The following is a 13,643-nucleotide window of genomic DNA, read 5'->3' on the forward strand; positions in this document are numbered from 1 at the left end:
TTGTAGAAAGATTTATTCACTAATACTTCTGGCACAGTATTATGCATACTAGAGAAGAATGGAGAAAAACTTATGTTTAACATTAGTGGAATGGTTAAGTAAATGATGCTACATCTATATGAAAGTTTCTTATTCAGTCATTTAAGATGTGTACACATACTTTGGGGGGGGTATAAGACAATGGTAAGCCTGAAGTTAAAATACAAAATTTACTGTGCAGTATACTCTTAAGTGATCCTTAAGCTTAAAAAAAAAAAAAGAAAGAAAGAAAAGAAAGCTTAGAAAACGTGTCTGAGGAGAATAAACTGAAATGATATCAGCAGTTGTAGTTTGTGAAAATGGGCATTGTTTTTCCTGCCTCTCTAGAGTTACTAAGATTTCTCATTATGATTATAGTTAGCCCTTGAATAATGTAGAGATTAGGGGTGCCAGCCTCCCCTCACAGTCAAAAATCTCCTGACTTCCCCAAAAATGTTACTACTAATAGCCTACTATTGACTGGAAGCCTTACTAATAACATGAACAGTCAATTAATATATCATGTGCTATATTCTTATAATAAAGTAAGCAAGAGAAAAGAATGTTATTAAAATCATAAGGAAAAGAAAATGCATTTGCAGTACTGTACTGTATTTATTGGAAAAATCTATATATAAGTGGACCCACGTAGCTCAAGCCCATGTTGTTCAAAGGTCAACTACATCTATAACTTCTATAACTAGAAGAACCACATCTGTTAAATTTTAAAATTGTAAATCTCTACTTTGCTGTCTTAGTCTGCTAACCTAATATCCTGTTTCTGGTACATATAACAGGAAGTACCTACATTACATTAAAAAGTTAAAAAACATTGTGAGTCTTTGTACAGCTTTGTACAGCTCTTATCAGCATTATCCAATTGTGTTCACTATTTGCAAACATCAAGCTTTTTTATTCCTAAACTATTCTCAGTGTAGGTCTCCTTAGAAAATGTTGAATGTTTTTTGCTACAGTAAAAAGTTATAACGAATAAAGTTTAATATTTCTTGTTCCAACTTAGAGTTTACCATAAGGGAGCATTGCTGTAGTGATGCTCTCAGGCACGTGTTGGCAAACTTTTTCTCAGAAGGGCCAAGCAGTATGTACTTTTGGCTTTGCATGCTATCTGGTCTATGTTAATACTATTCAAATTAGCGGTTATTAGCAAAGCTGTCAAGGACATCAAGTAAATGAATAGGCATGACTGTCTTGCAGTAAAACTTTATGTACAAAAACAGGGGGCGCTGCTATAGTTTGCTGCTGGTGGCTCCAACATTAAACTGTATTTAGTTGTGTAACGTATATTCTCATATTCTGACTTGTACTTTGAATGATTTGTTCCTTTTGTGGATTTTTGTATCCTCAGTTGCTGTATCTTGTTCCTATTCTTCATGTCTCCACTTGCCTATTTTCCTCTTACTCTCACCTTCCATGCCTAATTTGCTTTAACTATTAAAAAAAAATTCCAGTAAAATACACGTAACGTAAAAATCTTTTATCTTAACCATTTTTAAGTTTATAGTTCAGTGACATAAGTGCTTTTTAAAAAGCATTCAAATAATTAGACTTTTTGTATAAAATGTGTGAATATAGATGCTGTGTGTGTATCTTCTGAGTGAGTAAAGCTTATAGTCTTTAGTGTAGGAATTTAGGAGGACATCTATTTTAGCTGCTTAAAAACTGAGAATTAGAATTGGAAGTGACTTTAAAAACATTTAACTCCACCTCATTTTACATATTTTCTAAGTTGGCCACATAAAATAAAATAGCCTAACTAAATGACTAAAGTTCCTGCAGTATTAGGACTTAATTTGTTTTTTTCATCTGCTAGTAGATTAATAAAATACTGTACTGAATTGATTACTTTTTTAGGTACAGGATTGGAAGAGACACTGTACTGAATTGATTACTTTTTTAGGTACAGGATTGGAAGAGACCTTAAAAACCCATATCCTGGTGCACCTGGGTGGCTCAGTCATTTAAGCATCTGCCTTTGGCTAACTGGGGTCATAATCCCAGGGTTCTGAGATCCCTCTTAAGTGGGGAGCCTTTTTCTCCCTCTCCTTGTCCCTCCTTCCCCCCCAAATGAATAAATAAAAAATAAAATCTTAAAAAAATAAGAGAGAAAGAAAACAAACCATCTCCCCCAGCTGATGTTTTTTTCCTCTTTTATACTCTCTGAAAATTGTTACTTATCTCTGCTTGAATAGTTCCTTGACTGAAGTTAATTCCCTTAGAATATTTCACCTTCTATTTCAGAGCTGGGGTGTTTTGTTTTGTTTTGTTTTTTTTGTATCTTTGAAGTCTGCCTTACATTAACTTCTATTTACATATTTTAATTATTTCAAAGACATCTTTCTAGAATGGTATTAAAGTGCTTTCAATAACAATTCACATAATATCTGTATTTTTACAACTGGAGTGATTTATTAAAGGATACTGAGGGAATAGGTGCTTGGAAGGAATAACAGTTGAGTATTAGGGACTTGACCTGCCCAGGTCCTGGTCCTCCTCTCAGAGACCAGCAGACTGCCCCCCGGGTTAGACTTCTAAAGTTGTACATGTGGACAAATTGCCATCAACTGTATGGAGAGCCTGGCCACTTCTCACATAAAGATTTATGGCTTTGGTGCTTCTCACTCTGGCATTCTCTTGGTAATTTTCAGAAAAGTCTAATCAGAACAGCAGCCCTAATTTAATACAGTCTGATCCTCGCTTTGTACAGGATAGTTTTAACAAGGTTGAACAACAGTTTAGTTATCTAACATAGGTAATTCCCGTTAACATTTTGGTTAGAAATTCTTCAGTGTGTAAGGAGTCTTATCTTTCATTTTTCTGAGTGAGCTCCAGGTGTTCCTTCTAAAATGGAGAGCTAATAACTGAGCATAGTTGGTGTGGTATACCGGGAAGTATCCAGGACTAGAAACCAAAGACCAGCTTTCCACGACTAATTCTGGTCCAGCCACTTAAGAACTGTGTGACATTAGACATGGTGCTGGGCTCTGAGATCAGAGTCTTTATCTGTAAACTTTACTTTAGCACATAGGGTTTTAAGATAGTAGGAGATCATTTCTTAACAGTAAAGCCTTAAAATATGTAAGATTTTGTTTTTAAATTCCACCAATAATTAGCCTTGGGGCAAAATGATTTGGAGAATAAGCAGAATTTGTCACTTGTCAGACTGTCAGACTTAGGATATGTGGTCAGTCCCTCATCAGTTCAATACTTAACCCCATAGGTTTATTTAGTAAATTAATTTTTATTGAAGTATAATCGACATACCATATTGTATGGGTTCCATGTGTACAACATAGGGATTCCACATATTCATGAATTGGGAATTGATCACAGTAAGTCTAGTTACCATCTGTCACCATACAGAATGGATACATTATTATTGAAGGTGTTCCCCATGCTATAAGTTACATCCTCATAGCTTATTTATTTTGTAACTGAAAGTTTGTACCTTTTGATCCCTTTCACCTATTTTGGCCCCCACTTCCCAACCCCTCTCCCCTCTGGGAACCACTACTCTTCTCCATGTCTGTGGGTCTCAACTGGTTTAATTTAATTTGCTGGTGTTGATGGACAACTATTACTATCAATCAGGTTACTTGAAATTCAGAATGATAGACTGATTTAAAAACAACTTCAGTTTCTTTTTAAAGATCATTGTTTTAAAATGATGACATAAGTAAAAATACCAAAGCATTCTTTTGTGTTCTCGCACGATGTGGGGTGTTGTGGGGCCCGATCCCAGGACCTTGGGATCATGACCCCAGCCGAAGGCAGATGACTAACGACTGAGCCACGCAGGTGCCCTGGACCTTTATTATTATTATTATTATTATTATTATTATTATTATTATTATTTTAAATCTAGTTGGGGAAAAAAGTTTCTAATTATCTGATAGGTTTACCATACTATACAGTGCATTAGAGGTACATGGAGTTGACCTCTACACGCACCACACACACCCCAAAAAGAAGGTAATAAGCTAGTCTTGAAGGTTTATAGTTTAGAGAAGTCAGATAACATAAAATGTTATTTAACAAAATAGGACAATATAGTTGATTTCAATTTTTTTCTTCTCATTTTGCTGTCCTTAGTAAAGGCTTGCTTTCATTTTCCTCCTTTCATTTGATACTAGAGTTTTTTAATTAATAAAATTTAAAACTGATGATGGAGAGTTTACAGTATTGTTTCTAATTATAAATTATATTTACTTGATTTCCCCCACCCATCAAGGCAAAATTGAATGCTTACTTTGTACTTGCCAATACTTTTCTTACCCTTCTGTCCTAGTACTTGCCTCATTGCTGTAGTCTTTGCTATTCTATAGAGCATCTTTACTTTATTCATCTTCATATCCCCAATGCTTAGCATACATAGGCTGTATTAGAGAAATACAAAACTTAGTGATGTGGCCCAGTGCATGCTAAAAAGAGTATAGAATATCTGGTTAGGGAAAGCCCTCTCAAATGATTGAAAAGATCATTGATGCCTTAAAGGATTAGGAAAAGGAAGGTTAAAAACAGAAGGCTTATATAGATAAAAAAAATTAAAGGCACAGTAGCAGGATTTATTTGCAGGTTGGTGAGTCTAATTAATTAAAATGATAAGTTTAGGAATAGATAGTACAAAGCCAAATATGGAGAACTGAATACCAGACTGAGGAGCTTAAATTGTCCTTTGGTATTGGTAACTGATTTGATTGATCAATAAACAAAGACAGTATCTCTTTTCATGTTGCAGAAATTCACCCTGAATTTAAACTCCATATTACATTTTGGAGAGGTAGTCTCATTTATTATTTATATAGATCTCTCTCAACACTGAAAATTAAGTATTTTCACAGCTCATAAGGAGAAATGGGCACTTTCATATATCTTAGGCTGTCACTGGTGTTCCTTGTAAACACCTAATGAATGTTTACCGTCATTGCTTTGGTGGTTCTATTTTCTTCCCTGGAAATCGCTTTCTGTTGCCATGTTTTCAACTCCTACCATCTTTCAAGTCCAGCTGAAATTCTGTGTCTTCTAAAAATGCTTTACGTTATTAGTCCACAGTGAAGTAATTTTTCAGAGTGGATCCCATAGTCTTACTAGAATTCCTCATGATGTGAGTCTTCTATTTTCAATTTAGACTGTAAGCAACAACTAACATCATGCTGTACATGTCATCGATGCCAGTTAAATACATGGTATTTTTCTTTTTCATCTTCTTAAGTAATGATTTTTATGTTCTAGGTAAGTATTTTGTAAGGATACAAAGTAGAGGAAGGAATGGGTAGATAGATGAAGGCACAAAATGAGAGTGAAAGGATCTTGAGGGCAGACATTAGGAAGTAAGCGGAAATAGAAGGGAAAGAATAAAAAGGTATGAAACGGGATTTTTCTTTGGATTTACTGATCTTCTATGTATATCTTATTTTAGTTGTTGAGTGTCATAACTATTTTATATTTTTCCATAGGAAATCTGGATGGCTCACTCAGGTTCATCACTGGTGGCTAATGTGGTGATTTGAAAGTATCCTATAATCTGTTTTTTTTTGCCATTAAAACTTGAGAACGCCTGAAAGATTTTCTAGTTACTATATGCTTAAAACTTTAGCTTTTAGCTTTTGAATTTTTTTTTTAAGATTTTATTTATTTATTTGATAGAGACACAGCGAGAGAGGGAACAGAGCAGGGGAGCACCAGAGGGAGAAGGAGAAGCAAACTTCCCACCATGTAGGGAGCCCAATGTGGGGCTCCATCCCAGGACCCCAGGATCATGACCTGAACCTGAGCTTAACAACTGAGCCACCCAGGCGCCCCTTAGCTTTTGAATTTTAATAGCAAAACACATTACTGCGAAATGTTGTCACAAAGTCGTATTAATTAAATTTGGAGAGAGAAAAGGGGGTAACATCAAGAAAGATCTTTGGAGTAATTTCTTGTCATTTATTTGTTTACCAGAGAGTTGATGCTAACTCATTCTCAAATCAGAGTGTGAACTTTTAAATGCTGAGATAGGTATCAATTTTGACCTATTTATTTTGTAAGCACATTTTTTAGAGATGACTTAAATCTTTTTATGGATAAAAATTGGTCTCATCCAAAAGCAAGTAAATATTTACCTTTTTTTGCTAGCTGTGACAATAATACGGTCATTTAAATTTTTTTGTGCTCTGTGCCATAAGCTAAAGAAGTGTATATTTTATATCATTTGCTTAGCTTTTAAGCAAAGCAAATACCATTTACTAGTGTAAATATATAGAAAGCTTATTCTGCAGTTTTTTAAAGTGACAAACTATCACTATCTGAAGTTTATTTGACAAACCATTTTCTGTAAAAAATTGGTCTGTTATTTTCCACTGCTGTTTTGATGGCTAGCTCAGTTTTTCTTTAAATAATTAAGTCGTCAGTATTGTTGAATGCTGTTAATGGTTTTGGATCAGGGTAAGTCCTAGAAAAATTCCACTTTGTGAAAATAATAACTAGCTAGTAAGTTTGAGAGCCAGTATACTGTAGTAATGAATAATTTGGGCTCTGGATTTGGAGAAATGGGTTCTAAATCCATTTTTGCCACCGTGCAGTGTCTGAACTCCTGTTTCCCTGTCTCCTGTCTCCAGTATCTGAACTCCTGTTTCATTATATACATAGAAGTTTATAATTCCAGGATATGCCATTAAACTATGGTAATCCTCTTTATTGTTTAAAACTTTGGCATGAAATTGATAAATTTTAAGGTTGATTTTAAAACCTAAAAGTTGGTCTAACAGCTTTGAAAGCCAGTTTAAATGATACTAATATCAGCTTAATGTTTCTTTTAGGAGAAATTTGATATGTGTTTGTATAACTGTTCATGTTCTGTGAACCAAGTTTATATTCTGTTGTGTTTTAAGATGGAAATATATGGGCCACGAATAATAGGGAGGTAATTATATTAGGAAATATTAAGTACATATGGTCTTACTGAAGTATGGAACTATTAAATAATCTTTGGGTAATTCAGGAAGTATTTAGATACTAGAAAAGCTCTTTTTAACAGTATAGAAGCAATTATGACAGTCTATTTTAACAGAAGTTATGTATACAGTTTCCCTGTGAAACTTGCCATTATACCTATGGCTAGTCCAGAGTTGTTCTCAATTAAGTTCTAAAATTAAGAAAATGAGTATTCTATATCCTTCCCTTTTCTTTAATTTTCTCTATTGCTTTCTTGAAATATAGATAAAGTCTTTTCCAGAATATTTTATACAGCATGCCATACATGTGTGTATTTTCTCTCTCACATTTTAATAGATGGGGAAGAGATCTGTTTTATCTTAGATCTATAATCCTTGCATCACTGTAATACAGTCATTGATGTTCAGAATATGGAAATGTGTTAATTATAGTTTCAGAGCTAAAAAAAGATTATAATTTCATTATAGTTTACTTGAAAGCTTTTTAGTGGATAGGAAAAAATTCCTTTCTTGTTTAAATGTTTGGTTAATTACAGCATCTTATACTAGTTTATTAGTTAATTAAGATTTTAATGTATTTTTTTATAGTAAAAAAATTGTATTCTAACAGTCTCCTTTGTGATTTGTGGCATTTTGTCTGCATACGTAAGCCTAGATCACTTTAGAAATATTAACTGTAATTACCATCTATTGAGTATTTACTCTCTGCCAGTCATCATTCTAAATGCATTGAATGTTTCCAGTCAACTGATCCTCACAATAAACAACCCTGTGAGGTAGGCACTATTATCTCGTCTCACATGAGGAAACTGAACCATGGAAAGGTTCTTTAATTTATCCAAGGTGATTCAGCTAGTAAGTATTAGAGCTAGGATTCAGAACTAGGACCTTTATTGTCCAGTATGTAATTGCTTTCTCCCCCAGGTTTTATAATCAGGTTAACATTTTAATAATATATAAATATAGTCATCATATTTTTAAAAAACAGAGCAAAGTATTGACTCTTACCCGAACATTTGCTGAGCTCTACAATTAGAGTTGGGTGTTGTGTTAGGCTGTACTGGAGGGTATCACCGTAACAGATGACTAGGTATTAGTAGCACTAGAAATGGTAATCAAGATTTTAAAACCTGGGATTTAAAAAAATCTATATTCATTAATAAGTCATTTTCTACTTTTTCAGTTTGATTTCAGTAATAACTGGTTTGAGTTTGGTAAATTAGCATTTAGCAATTAGCAGTAGTCTTGATGAGTAGATCAGCTTAGCTATAGTGTGATTCAGTGATTATTTAATAATGGATATACCTAAAATCCATTAAAATGTTTGCACAAGGATTAATTTTGTTTTCTTTTTTCCCTTTAGTAAAATAAAACAGGGTCTGTTACCTAGCTTGGAAGATTTGCTGTTCTATACAATTGCAGAAGGACAAGAGAAAATACCTGTTCATAAATTTATTACAGTAAGTTTTTATATTCTTCTGTGTTACACTTTTTAAAAATCAGTAATATTGAATCAATAATGCAGTAATATCGAATTGTAGTCTTAAAGCTCATTTGACATGTAGATCCTGACTGACACTGTTTCTCTTATTATGTCTTCAAATTTTCATCATGCTCATTTCAAGGTAATCAGTGAAAGAAAATGAAAGAAACAATGAGAAACTTGTCCAGGAAGTGGGTAATAGTGACACTAAAATGCCCATATACATATTCAGGTCCTGGGTAGAAATTTTTATATACAGGAATAAAAACTTGTAGTTGGAATAAGCATATACATTATTTGCACTATGTATTTACAAACTCTTATTTTTTTAAAAACAGGCACTCAAATCTACAGGATTGCGAACGTCTGATCCCAGGTTGAAAGAGTGTATGGATATGTTAAGATTAACTCTTCAAACAACATCAGATGGTGTCATGCTAGACAAAGATCTTTTTAAAAAGTAAAAAATTCTGCCAAACCTTTAATGGTGATTTGCTATGCTATATGGTGATTTTTCTTTTAAAACAAAACTGCATCTTTGAATGCCAGTGCTTCTTGTGTAACTGGAAAAAAGGGGGTATTTATAAATATCAGTTGTTTGACAAAGGTGGTGCGCATAAGGTTCTATGATGCACAGGGGTATGAGTAGACTTTCTTTGAAACTACTTTAAGGAAATGTAGGCATAGATGTTTCCAATTTATAGTATATGGAGATCGCATTTAGTTTGAACAGAGCACACTCTGGCTTGTCACAAACTGATCTCCAGTTCTTCTGCATGTCTTACAGGCTTTTTCAATATGGTCTCTGTTTCTTTCCTACAAGGTGATTTAGATGACATCATAAAATGAGAAGGCTTCAGACAGCATGTGTTCCTTAGATTTACGTATCTCCATTGTCTGCTTCTCTTTTCTCTTCAGACATATTGATACATGGGCTTTTGACTGCTTTTATTTCCCTGAAAATATTTAAAAACTAATGATGCTTTAGAGATTAATACCTTGATTTGGTTGAATGAGCTTATTTTGATTTTCATGTATTTGCCTCTTTGTTTAGTATTTCTCTTCATTAATGTCTTCCTACTTGTCTGATTTCTTAATGGTTTAAAAGATAGCATGTTTATAATGGATCCCAAAGAGGTGAATGTTATTTTAAACTAATAAAAGTTAGGTAAAAACCAGTATAAAACTGTAAACACATTGGCTTTTTCTAGATGATAGGGTAAGTTGAGATACAAAGAATTCTAGCATCTGCCTTGAAAACTCATTTTTATGTATATATGTATTTTTGTTTAGTTTTATTTTCTTTTGGGGACTTGGTGATTTGTCCTAGATGTCTCTTGGAAATATCCTAGGTATTAAGTCATTTGAAGGTATTTGTTTAACTGAAGTCCTTCAGAGTTTCCTGGCATGCTGTGAAGCACTGCTGACAGTTTTGGATTCTTGTCTTTTTACCACAAGGTTCTTGATTCTGTTAACTCAGCTGACCTTATAAAGTATAAGTTTTAGGTTCATGTTAGAATTAGTGTTAAGATTTTTGAATCTTCGAAATATGTTTCTTTGTGGAGGGGAGGAAATAATTTGTTAGCTGTGCCTTTGCAATAAGGATTATTTTTAGTGTTCATGAACTCTCCGAGCAAAGTACTCTTGATTATGGTGCCTTCTGAACAGTTATTTTAGTGTACCTGAGAGTGAAATTGTCAAGAGGTAGTAGGTAGATCTCTTGATAATAGGTATAAGGAATTGCTTTGGAATTTTAAATGAAAGCAGTATTTTATACATTTTTAGTCTGTTTAAAATTTTTTGTGCTTTATAAACATGTTGCTATGTTTAAATATGAAATTAAAAGTAAACTAAGTATACTGATTATGAAGCCAGGAAGCATAGTCGTATTATTTTCTGTCTATAATTATATAAAAGAACAGCAATTACCATATTTTTAAATACTAATCCAGTTTCTTAAAAAAATTGATGATTGTAATATAGGCAGTTCCTAGCTTGACAAATGCTTGGTGTTTTATGTAAGCAGGCAATGGATAAGTCTCCATGTATAGGCATAACGATTTCTCTTCTCATCTCTCAAATGAAGTAATTCAAACCTCTGACTATTAACCTTTTGAGGTCACCTAGAAAGGTGATTGCTCCAGAGAGGTTCTTTCTTTCTTTTCTTTTTTCTTTTTCAAAATAAGTTTTCTAGTTTAATGTTACTTAACTAACTCTTCTCCATGCTGATGGGAAGGAGATATTACAGTGAATTCATTTTCTCAGGGAAATAATTTATAAAGGTGGATAGGTTTGGTTGAAGTCAGTGTGTTGATAATTTTACCAGAAAATATTGTTGGTTAATATATTTAGCCTTTGAGGGTAATCTGAGCAACAATGATTAAATAGGATTTTTTTTAAGGGAAAGTGAATTCTAAGCATACTATTTGGAGCATAATCTGTTTGAAAGTTGGAGACTGCCTGTACCCATCTAGATAATTAATTGTTTTTAATGCCAATAATCCTTTAAACTGATAGAAGTAGATAATTGTGTTGAAAACGAATGCCTTATTTATTTATGCATTTTTAACTATACAGATATTAGATCTATTTTTGTGTGTGATCATGATTTTTTGGTCTTTTCAGTTTTAGAGGAAAATGAATTGTAGTCTTTGTATCTGTATATTGATTTTTTTTTTTAAAAACTTCATCTCCATTATGTTATTTTACTGATGAAAATTAGGAGATACTTTCTAAAACATGTGTGTTATAGTTGTTAATCATAAACATTTAAGAAGAAAGATGTTTATTCCCAGTTTACAGATGAGCAAGCCAAAGCATGAGAAAGCTGTGACTTGCTGAAAAGTCTGAGCCCTTCCTTCTCAGAATTCATTTTTATGTAGGACTTCTAATTTTCTAGCTCCATTCATGACGTGTATTCAAATAGCTCCCAATGAAAACATTTACTACATGTAATTTTCATCAGTTTGCAGTGAACACTTTCTTGTGTGGTAAGATTGTTTGTGTTTTGCACAGTAATTTACCAGTGAAGTCAGTTCCACACCTTTACTAGCACTTTCTGATAGAGGGAAAAACAATGACAAACCAGTTTCACTGACTATAGAGTTTTGTTAATTATAAAGCTTCCTTTTAAAAGTGCTGATTAATTTTAAATAGTTAAATAGTTAGTAGTAGGTTAATAATTTAAGTTTGCTTAGTAGTCCTTATATTTTTCCATGTATAACTTCTTGAAAAATTAGGATTTAAGTTTGATACAGATACAGTGCTTTAACATCAGGAATTGTCTTAACTTTTTCCTACTGAGAAATGTGTTATTTAGTATAAATTTCTTACAACTCTCATATATGCAAATTAAATTGCTGTTTAAAACATTAAATATTAAATCATTGGCATATTTAATTTTTAGATTAACTTTGAAATTATGAGAAAACAATTCATTGAATTATTGATATTGAAGTAAATATCTGTTAATCTCTGGGATGTCAATTATTTCTATGTCTATTAATAATTGAAATTAGGACTATAATTTTTTCATGTTGTCATTGGGGTACATCTTTGTCATTGGAAATAACCTATATTATTTTAAATCAGTATTTTAATTTTATACTGACCAAGTGAGTATAATCTCTGAATTTTTTATTAATAGTTAAAAGTGAAATCGGACTTTTAATTTTAATTTGATATTTCATTTGGAACAGTTGTAATTAAAATACTGAGATATAAAAACTAAAAAAGAAATACTGAGTGTCTAGTTCTTCGTTTCTGTTTTTATAGTTAAAGCAAATTATTTACTTGCAGGTAGTTTTTTTTATCTGTAAAGTAAGGAAATCCTCTTTATCAAAATGTTGATGTTCTCATGGTTGAACAGATGAAGAGTATTTGAAGCTTACTTTTTATGAAGAATGCTATTTTGGATGTTTTTTTTTCTCTTCCCAAAGAAGCTAATATAGTATCACATCATTTACCTGTGAGGAATCAAGTTATATAACTTCTTGTAGTTAGTGGCTTAACTTTTCTCTTACCAAATTACTGAGACTCTTAAGAAGATGAGCTTAGAAGGTGGTTCACTGTAACCTACTAAAAAGCTCTTTAAGGTTACATTAGTATACTGATTTTCTGGCTTAAATCCTTTAGAATAAAGCAGAATATTGGTTCAAATCATTAGATTTCATGCTTTCCCATCCTCATGGTTTACCATATCTTTTTAAATAGTTTTTAACAATGAGACCTTTTGTTCCATAGTGTATTACATATCTTATAGTGAATAGAATAATGTGATTTCATATTTTTGGTGATTCATATAAGTAAACTTAATTACTGTACTACTTTATATATAATTTTATTTAAAATTATACATTATTGTTACAAGTATTTTATTCTAATCTGACTAAATAAAGTTGATTTTATCTCTATTTGTTAGCTTGGAAATACAGATTTTTCACACTAATTTAGAGAAAATATGTTAAGATATAAAAAGTTTAGTTTTTTTGTGAAATATTACTAATAATTATATAGGAACTAAGGATATATGTCTGTAGTTACTTAATGGATCAATAAACAGGCTCTCAACTGTGACATATTAAAGTCCAGTTTTTGTTAATGAAATGTCATGCTGAATGCCTCACCGTGGTGGGCTTAAGAAACTTGTCTTTAGATGCTCTTGATATTTAACCTGGTGGAACACTCTGGTTTTTAATCTTTGACACAATTTTTAGGCAATCTAATTTATTTCTTAAACTTGCTCAACAGCCTACAAGCAACTTCATGAAAGACTGCTTGAAGGAAAGAAAATAATATAGAAAGTATAATTTATAGATTTTAGTTTGTTATATAAAATGACAAATTTCTTAATTGTTTAAATATTCTCCTAATTAATATCGTTATTACCAACTACTAATATTTGAAAGGTACCCAGTAAGTTAATTTTTTTCTTACATTCCACAGATGTGTTCAGAGCAACATCGTTTTGTTGACACAAGCCTTTAGAAGAAAGTTTGTCATTCCTGACTTTATGTCTTTTACCTCTCACATTGATGAGTTATTTGAAAGTGCTAAAAAGCAGTCTGGAGGAAAGGTAAAATTTTTGATGTGAATATTTTCCTAAACCAGTCACTTAATTAAGCTCAAGTTGAGATATAGAAATTCAGGTTGTAGAGTTTTCGTGTGCTTTGCTAGTTTAAGTTTAAGCT

The 13,643-nt window shown here is 32.3% G+C and overlaps 1 protein-coding gene across 2 annotated transcripts in view; it reads left to right on the forward strand.

Annotated features, from left to right (window-relative positions):
• GLS (glutaminase) overlaps positions 1-13,643 on the forward strand; it is a 79,054-nt gene that overhangs the window by 6,610 nt on the left and 58,801 nt on the right. For both annotated transcript variants that reach the window (XM_059393080.1, XM_059393079.1), the window contains exons 2-4: positions 8,335-8,431; positions 8,793-8,914; positions 13,399-13,528. In XM_059393080.1, the coding sequence (XP_059249063.1) occupies positions 8,335-8,431; positions 8,793-8,914; positions 13,399-13,528 (349 nt within the window). The remainder of the gene's footprint in view (positions 1-8,334; positions 8,432-8,792; positions 8,915-13,398; positions 13,529-13,643) is intronic.

This window comes from Mustela nigripes, chromosome 3 (assembly GCF_022355385.1).
Source record: "Mustela nigripes isolate SB6536 chromosome 3, MUSNIG.SB6536, whole genome shotgun sequence".
Taxonomy (NCBI): Eukaryota; Metazoa; Chordata; class Mammalia; order Carnivora; family Mustelidae; genus Mustela; species Mustela nigripes.